Below are 9235 nucleotides of genomic sequence, written 5' to 3' on the forward strand. Positions count from 1 at the left end.
AAATAGAATTCCCAAGGGCGACTCATTCACAGCAGCCAAGGACACGCATGAAGCATTTCCTAGGGGTTCCCCGGGGGGTCTGGAAGGGTGAGCCTTGTTTATGACGGCAGAGTTAGACACAGCTACCAAGAAGACCTTTTTGGCCTTTTAATAAGTGAGTTCAAACATAAAGTTATTACAAACAATAATATAACAAACATTCAGGTTCTCATTACCTGACACCATTTTTCCATATTGTTTCAATTTGTCTTTTTAAAAATAAATTGTCACCGTTGTGCTCTGCAGCCACCTGCACACCACCTCCTTCCCTCCCCCTCCCTGCCTGAAGTGAGCATTATCCTGGAAATAAACCAGCGCAAACAACAGACGATGCATGAACCAGCTTCCCTGACGTCTGGTGAGTACTGAACGTCTGCACACACGAGCCGGTGTCCTGAACACAACCTACTTCTCCACGTGGCCTTGTTTAGATTTTCTGCTTCAGTATCTTACAGATTTTGTGACTGGTGTTAAATGGTTTGTTTCACAACATAAATTTTCGAAGTGTCTGCTCTGGTGTGTAAGAACGCTGTTACTCTTCAGATAAGGACTGTGCATCCAGCAATCATTAATTCTGATAATCTACCTGTAGATTCTCTTCAGACCTGTATGTAAACCATCACATCTGTGGCCCCTGTCCTGTGGCCGTCCTGTGGCTCCCGGTGTTCAGTGCCAGGTACTCTGTCCATGTGTCCACTCAGCCAAAAGCCCGGAGTCAAGTCTGTACCCCCAACCCAAGACACCATCAGGTCCTGCAGGTGCCACCTCCACACACGTCTCAATACCGCCCACATCTCCACCTCCATCTCCACACGTCTCAACACCGCCTCCACCTCCACCTCCACACACGTCTCAACACCGCCTCCACCTCCACACGTCTCAACACCGCCTCCACCTCCACATGTCTCAACACCGCCTCCACCTCCACCTACACACACGTCTCAACACCGCCTCCACCTCCACCTCCACACGTCTCAACACTGCCCACACCTCCACCTCCACACGTCTCCACACCGCCGGCACCTCCACCTCCACACGTCTCCACACCGCCTCCACCTCCACCTCCACACGTCTCCACACCGCCTCCACCTCCACCTCCACACGTCTCCACACCGCCTCCACCTCCACCTCCACACAGGTCTCCACACCGCCCACACCTCCACCTCCACACAGGTCTCCACACCGCCCGCACCTCCACCCCCACGCAGGTCTCAACAGTAGCACTTTCTAAGACAGCTGCGATCTGCACTGTAGTGGCCACAGGGTACATTTGATGGGTAGCTGTGCGTGATTGCTATTGTCATTTAACTTTTAATGCTTACACAGTCTGTCTTCCAGCCACAGCCTGGATGTGAGGATCACAGCTTATCCTCTTAACCTCCTGGGCGGCACCTAGCACACTGTTATGCTCCTAACAGATACTTAAACTACATAAAAGGGAACATCTAAATCTGCAGCATAATCTGAGTAAAGGCAGGATATGCCCTCTTAAGGCTGTAAACAAATGTAGATAAAGTCTAAATTCCTAATTTTTACAAAATAAACATCTTCTTTTAGCTCAAAAATTTAACAGTATCTATATATATACTGGAGCGCTGGCAGCACAGTGCTTAAGAGCTCAGCTGCTAACCAAAAGGTCAGCAGTTTGAATCTACCAGTTGCTCCTTGGAAACCTTAGGGGACAGTTCTACTATGCCATACAGGGGTGCTATGAGCTGGAATCGACTCAATGGCAATGGATTTGGTTTTATACATACACTGTTTTAAATGAAAAAACTGGAGCTGGTGAGAATTTCTCTGTAAGTACAAAATCAATGGAAGTATGGTTGTGTGAATCATGAGAAACCGAGGGCTCTACAGAGAAATGGCAGGCAGAGAGAATGAAGTCGACCAGGAGAGCCACAGCCTGATAGCCCTGTTATGCCTCGAATGTGACGTTAACAAGGACCCTGGAGTGGCCCGGGCCCTCAGATGGCCACTCACCTTGGCATTCAGCAGCAGGAAGAGCGGGTGGTCGGGCGTGGTGTGGGCGCGCCACTGCAGCACATCAGCCAGAAACAGGAACTGCGCAGAGAGGGTGCTTGAGCGACCAGGCCTCGCCAAGGGGCCAAGCACAGGCTCTGAGGCTGGGCGCCTTACCTTCCTTGCCTGGTCGCTGTCCTCCAGGTGGGTGAGCTCCCGCCCGGAGGCCTGGGCAAGCCTCTTCCCAGCCACCAGGTTCCCCACGATCATGGAGGCCGGGCCAACTTCTGGAAATCGGGGAAATTCTCAGTGAGAAGCACGTGGTTTCTCATGTACAATCATCACGTGACTTTATTTCCGTCAACTTTTACTCAGAGGAATATGACGAGACCTCAGCCACATCAAACTGTTAATACATGTCATTGCTTTATTACTGTATTTTACGTATAAAGCAGGAAGTCAAATCTTCCTCATTAGATGCACTTTATTTAGTGATGCTTTATGTGTTCAACAGTCAACAAAAGTTAGCATGTATTAAAAATTTACATAACCAGAAGAACGAAAAATTGTATGTAATAGTTCCATCAGTCCTAAAACTAGTTTTTAAAGGAGTAAACCTCATGGAAGGAAAAATGACCATCTGCTGAAACTTCCAGGGTCACATTCACCCTGCGTGGCTGTGACAGACCCTGAGGGTCGTGGGGGCAGTTCGTCCCCCCCATGCCTCAGCGCCACCGTGGCTCCTGAAGACAGGCCAGGTAGGCTAACCCACAGGGCAGTGTTGGCCAACAGGCGCCCTTTAGACTCGGGAACCCCAAGTCTGCTTTTCCAAAGGCTACCGTCTGTGGGCTCCCAAGCTGTGATGATGTCCTGGGATCTCATTACCAAAACTGGTTTGCAGCAGGCAGTGGAGACACCACCCAGGAGAAGGGACAAGACATTCACGGCGGAGCGGCAGGAAGCGGTGGCCAGTCTGCTGAGGACACAGCTGCTCTGATTCTTGATCCCCAACCCCAGACATGGGCTGTCCCGCCGAGTGGTCAGATGGTGCATCCCCATCTAATGACAACTGCCCTGTTGTCAGTTCTGAGACTGAACAGACAGACGCACGCTGTAAGCCAATGCTCACCTGGTTGCTTCTGACGAGGTTTGGGAAGGTTGGTAACGCAGGTGTGTGGGCACATCAGCACATTACACGGGTGCAGAGTCCCCTCCAGGAAGCGCTGTTTGGTTTCAGATATGTGAATTCCACCGAGGGGAGCCTTGGGCAAGGTGTTGGCAGGAACCAGGGCCAGGCAGTACACGCCCACCTGGTGGATGCTGTCGATGGCCTGGTGGGAAGGACACAGGATATAGTCTGATTGTGCACTTGAAGACCCAGCTGAGGACATGCTGGCAAATTCAAAATGGTAAGAAGCTGGAAGGGGTGGTAACTACGCTGGATAAAAACATCACAATTCAAAAGATCAAGGGGACAGTCATCTCTGGGATACTGTGTTAAATGTGAAGAACAAGATGGAGAGAAGTGTGTACAGTTTTTCACCGTTTACCTAAGTGTGTACACACATGTGCATACCCCTGTAACTGCCTACATTAAAAACGGGACAGTTAAATAAACCATAAAAGCAGTATTAAAAGACTTCCTTCCAACACATAAAAAAACCCAGAGAATCCACTAGACAACTACTAGAGCTAATGATTCAGCAAAGTGTCAGGATACAAGGTCAACACACAGAAATCAGTTAGGCTTCTCTACCTTGGCAATGACCATTCTGAAAAGGAAATTAAGAAAACAATTCCATTTATAATAGCATCTAAAATAATACCTAGGAATACATTTAACCAAAAAAGTGGAAGACTTGTACACTAAAAACTATAAACCATTACTAAAAGAATTAAAAATATCTAAATAAACGGAAGGATATTCTGTGTTTACAGATTAGAAGACTTAATATTGTTAAACTGCCAGTACTACCCAAAGCAATCTGTAGATTCAACATAATCCCCATCAAAATTCCAACAGCCTTCTTTGCAGAAATATAAAAGCCAATCCTCGAATTTATATGGAACTCCAAGGAGTCCTGAATAGCTAAAGCAATCTTGAAAAAGAATAAAGTAGAAGGACTCATTCGTCCCAATTTCAAAACATACTATAAAACTACAGTAATCAAAGCAGGCTGGTACTGGTATAATGATAGATATAGATCAAGGGAGTAGCACTGAGAGTCCAGAAATAAACCCACACATCTATGGTCAACTCAATTTTCGACAAGGTGCTGAGTCCACTCAATGGGGAAAGAATAGTCTCTTTAATAAGTGGTGCCGGAACAACTGTATTTCCACATGCAAAAGAATGAAGCTGGACCCATACCTCATACCATATATGAAAATTAACTCCAAATGGATCAAGGACCTAAATGTAAGAACTAAAACCAAACATTTCTCAGAAGAAAACATACAGGTAAAGCTTTGACAATGGATTCTTAGATACAACGCTAAAAACATGAGTTGCAAGAGACAAAACAGACAAATTGGACTTCAGCAAAATTTAAAATTTGGGGGCATCAAAGTACTTTATCAACCAAGGGAAGAGACAACCTACAGATTGGGAGAAAATTCTGGGGAACCAGTGTCTTGCTATGGTGCTGAACAGGCTTCAGCAGAGTGTCCAGACTGAGATGGGCTAAGAAGCAAGACCTGGTGATCTACTTCCCAAATCAGCCACTGAAAACCTTTTGGAGCAGGAGATGGTGCAGGACTGGGTGGCATTTTGTTCCATTGTGCATGGGGTTACCATGAGTTGGGGGATGACTCGACTGCAACAACAACACATCAGATAAGAGTTTAATTTCCAGAATATATAAAGAACTCCTACAAGTTAGCAATAAAAAGACAAACAACCCAATCAAAAAATGGACAAATGATTTAAACAGACATTCACCAAAGAAGATGTACGAATGGCCAAAAAGCACACGAAAAGATGCTCAATGTCAACAGTCACTGGGAAATGCAAATCAAAACCACCATGAGACATCACTTCACCCCCACCAGTATGGTTACGATCAGAAAAATAGAAGATAACAAGTGTTGGCGAGGATGTGAAGAAACTGGAACCCTCATCCACTGCTGATGGAATTGTAAAATGGTGCAGCTGCTGTGGAAAACAGTTTGCTGGTTCCTCAAAATGTTAAACATAGAATTATGTATGATCCAGAAATTCCACTCCTAGTTATATACCCAAAAGAATTGAAAGCAGAAACACAGATACCTGTACACCAATATTCACTGCAGCACTATTCGCAAAAGGCAAAAGATGGAAACGACCTGAATGTCCATCAACAGATGACGGATAAATAAAACGAGGTGCATACATACAATGGAATATTACTCTGTCATGAAGAAAAACGAAGTCCTAATACATGCTGCAACATGGATAAACCTTGACTATGTTACGCTAAGTGAAATAAGTCATTTACAAAAGGATGAACACTATACGATCCCACTTACACGAAATATCTAGAACGGGCAAAGGTATGTCGTTGTTGTGTGCTGTCGGGTCGATTCTGACTCACAGCAACCCTACAGGACAGGGTAGAACCGCCCCTTAGGGTTTCCAGGGCTGTAGGATTTACAGAAGCAGGCTACCGCATCTTTCTCCTGCAAAGCAGCTGGTGGCTTTGAACTGCCAACCTCTCAGTGAGCAGCCGAGCGCTTAGCCACTGCATCACCAGGGCTCCTTAGGCAAAGTTATAGAGACCAAAACTTATCAGTGGTTACCAGGGGCAGGCAGGCAGGAGGAGGAAAAGGGGAGTCATCGTCGGAGGGCACAGAGTTTCTGGAAGCAGAAAATGGTGATGGCTGCACAACAGGATGAATATAAACCAACAGAGAAAATTAATAAAAATAAAGCTGGATCTTTGAAAAGGTCAACTACGCTGAAGAACTTGTAGCTAGACTGATCAAGGAGAAGAAAAGGAAGGAAAATACAAACTACCAATATCAGGAAAAAAACAGTGAACATCACTGTAAGTCCTACAGACAGTAAAAAGGTAAGAAGGGGATATTTGTCAAAATTATGCCAATGTATTTGGCAACTTAAATGAAATAGACTAATTCCTTGAAAAAGACAAATTACCAAAACTGATACAAAAAAATAGCAACTCTGAATAGCTCTATATATGTTAAAGAAATTGAATCCATAATGTAAAACTTCCCACACTTAGGGACATAAAGTGATACTTGTGAAGAATGTGCCTCTTAGACAAGTAGATACAAGAGGTGAGAGGGGAAGGCAGAGAGAAGTAGGAGCTGGATGAATGTTCCTGGGGAATCAGGGGAGCAGGGGAGGACTGTGCTGTTGCAGAACGGGGTGAGCGGTTACTGTCTCATAACAATGTATGTTAAAAAAAAAAAAATTCTGTATGGGAGACTAACTTGAATGTAAACCTCATTTAATTAGAACAATAAAAAACAAAAAACAAAACAAAAAAAAACTTCCCACACTTAAAGCTCGTCACCTACATGGTCTCACAAGTGAATTATATAAAAGATCCAGGAAAGAAAGAACATCAATATTATACAAATCCTTTCAGAAAACAGGAGAAGAGAACACATTCCAACTCATTTATGAGACCAACAATTTCCAGATGTTAAAATCAGACAAAAACAATATAAAAATATAGACCAAGATCCCTCATCAGCAAAGCTGTAAAGCTCTGTAACAGATGACTAGCATAGAAAGTCCAGCAACACAGAACGATAGCGATGCATCACGAAGCGTCCCTGGGTGGCACCGTTAAGTGATTGACCACTATCTGAAAGGTCCACACTCACCCAGAGGCACCTCGGAGACAGACCTGGTGATCTGCTTCCAAAAGGCCGCAGTCTTAAAAGCCTTACAGAGGACAGTTCCACTCTGCACACTTGGGGCCGCCAAGAATTGACTTGACGGCAACTAACAAGAAGAAGAACAACACATCACGACTAAGTGGAAACCCACAGCTAACACACGGAATGGGGAAAGACTGAAAGCTTTCCCGCTAAAACCAAGAACGAGGAAAGGATGTCTGCTCCTACCACTTCTAGTCAACATCGTACCACAGGTTGAAACCAGTCAGTAAGGAGTGGGAAGGAAATAAACACACAGACAGGAAGTAAATAAACAAAAAGGCCTTTACTTGCAGATAACATGGTTATAGCACATGTTAAAAATCCTGAGGCATTTACAAAATAGCTACTAGGATCAACAAGTTAATTTAGCAAGGTCATAGGGTAAAAGGTTAATAAGTAAAATTCAACTACGGGTTTGGATACTAAGTGACGTCTACTGAAAATTTAAATTTAAAAAGTATCACTTACAATAACATAAAGACACATGAAACAGAGACAACTTTTAAAAAATATATGCAGAAAAACTAAGGAAGAACTAAACAAATAGAGAAGTATACCACGAAGATATTAATTCTCTTCAAACTGATCTGCAGATTTAATGCAATCCCAGTCAGAATCTAACTCAGACTTTTTTTTTTTTTTGGCAGAAACTGACTTGATTGAAAAATTTATATAGAATCCAAAGGACCTAGAATAACTAAAACAATTTTAAAAGAGAACAAAGACTTGCTATGAAGTCACGGTGAACAGGACAGTGTGGTACTGGTGTAAGGACAGACACACAGAACAATGAAACAAAATACAGAGGCCAGAAACAGTCTTGCTCACATATAGTCAGGCGATTTTCAATAAAGGAGTCATGGTAAGTCAGTAAGAAATTGTAAGTCTTTCAACAAACGGTAATAGAACAACTAGTTATCCACACGGAAAGAATGAAACAAGACCCTTACCTCACACCATATAAAAAAAATAAATAACTTGAAATGGATCATAGTCCTAACCATTAAAGGTAAAGCTATAAAACTTATAAAAGAAAACAGGGAAAAAACTTCTCATCTTAAAAAATCGCTGTTTAGAGAAATGAAAAGGCAAGCTACAGCCTGGGAAAACATATCTGCAATATCTAAATCTATCAAACAACTTGTATCCAGAATATATTAAGAACTCTTATAACTCAATAATAGAACAAACCAATTTTAAAAATGGGCAAAAGAATCAAGCAGCCATTTCACACAAGGAGATACGTGAATGACCAATAAGCAATAAGGGAAATGCAAGTTAAAACCACAAAGGGATACTACTTCACACTCACTAGAATGGCTATAATAAAAATGACAATACCAAGTGTTGCTATGGATGTGGAGAAACTAGAACTCTCATACACTGCTGTCTAGAGTGTGAAATGATACTAAACCCACTGCCATCTAGTTGATTCCAATCCATAGCAACCCTACAGGACAGAGAAGAACTGCTCCACAGGGTTTCTGAGGCTGTAAATCTTCATGGAAGCAGACTGCTACATTTTCTTTCAACTTGGCTCTACATTTAAAATTTTTCATCATGAAATGTTGGAAAAATAACAGGTACAGAGGTGTACAAGTTCTCATTTTCCACTGGTGCAGCCCTGGGGTGTCAGTCTGCTCAGACCCTACGTGACACTTCCATTTTAAATCATTCTAACGGATAACAGCTTTATGGGCCTGTCAGGTAGATAACAAATAATGCCACCTGTGAGGCATTCTATGAAATGCTATTCACCAAGTCCTTACAGAGCACACATTTATTTAGTGCCAACTGTATGCAGGCAAAGTAGGATGGAGTTGGGATCCTTGTTGTTGTTAGGTGCTGTTGAGTTTATTCTTACTCTGGCGACCCCAAGTGTGCAGAACAGAACTGTTCCATAGGCTTTCCAAAGCTGTGACCTTTCAGAAGCAGACCATCAGGCCTGTCTCTGAGGCACCTCTGGGCGGGTTCCAACCGCCAACCTTTCAGCCAGTAGTTGAACACTTAACTGTCTGCGCCACCCAGGGACTCGACGGGATCCTTAATACTAATGAGTTAAAAGCGCTCAGCTAGTCAAACTCAGCAATCAAACACGGAGCAACAGCAATCGGGCCTGCTCGGTAACCGGGTTATAAAAGGCAAGGCATGTTTCAAAAGCCAAGCTGGAGAGGCGGACAGGTGGGGGGGGAGGGCGGAACACACAGCTCTCTGTACTCGAAGGAATGGAATGGGGAATACCACCTGCACATGGAAAACAAACCTGAGACACTCATTTGAACCCTACATGGCCCAGAAGGCCAAGAAAGGCCACGGAGAGAGAGTGAGGGCGGGAGGAAGGCGG

At 43.8% G+C, this 9235-nt stretch overlaps 1 protein-coding gene across 1 annotated transcript in view; it reads right to left on the reverse strand.

The window, feature by feature from the left end:
- The window catches only part of DIP2A (disco interacting protein 2 homolog A), a 142234-nt gene that overhangs the window by 21803 nt on the left and 111196 nt on the right, over positions 1–9235 (reverse strand). Inside the window, exons 22-26 of the mRNA XM_023739099.1 lie at positions 8987–9056; positions 3131–3332; positions 2179–2288; positions 1898–2103; positions 978–1231 (exon numbers count right to left, since the gene is read on the reverse strand). Of these exons, the coding sequence (XP_023594867.1) occupies positions 978–1231; positions 1898–2103; positions 2179–2288; positions 3131–3332; positions 8987–9056 (842 nt within the window). The remainder of the gene's footprint in view (positions 1–977; positions 1232–1897; positions 2104–2178; positions 2289–3130; positions 3333–8986; positions 9057–9235) is intronic.

Source organism: Trichechus manatus, unplaced genomic scaffold (genome assembly GCF_000243295.1).
Source record: "Trichechus manatus latirostris isolate Lorelei unplaced genomic scaffold, TriManLat1.0 scaffold00128, whole genome shotgun sequence".
Taxonomy (NCBI): domain Eukaryota; kingdom Metazoa; phylum Chordata; class Mammalia; order Sirenia; family Trichechidae; genus Trichechus; species Trichechus manatus.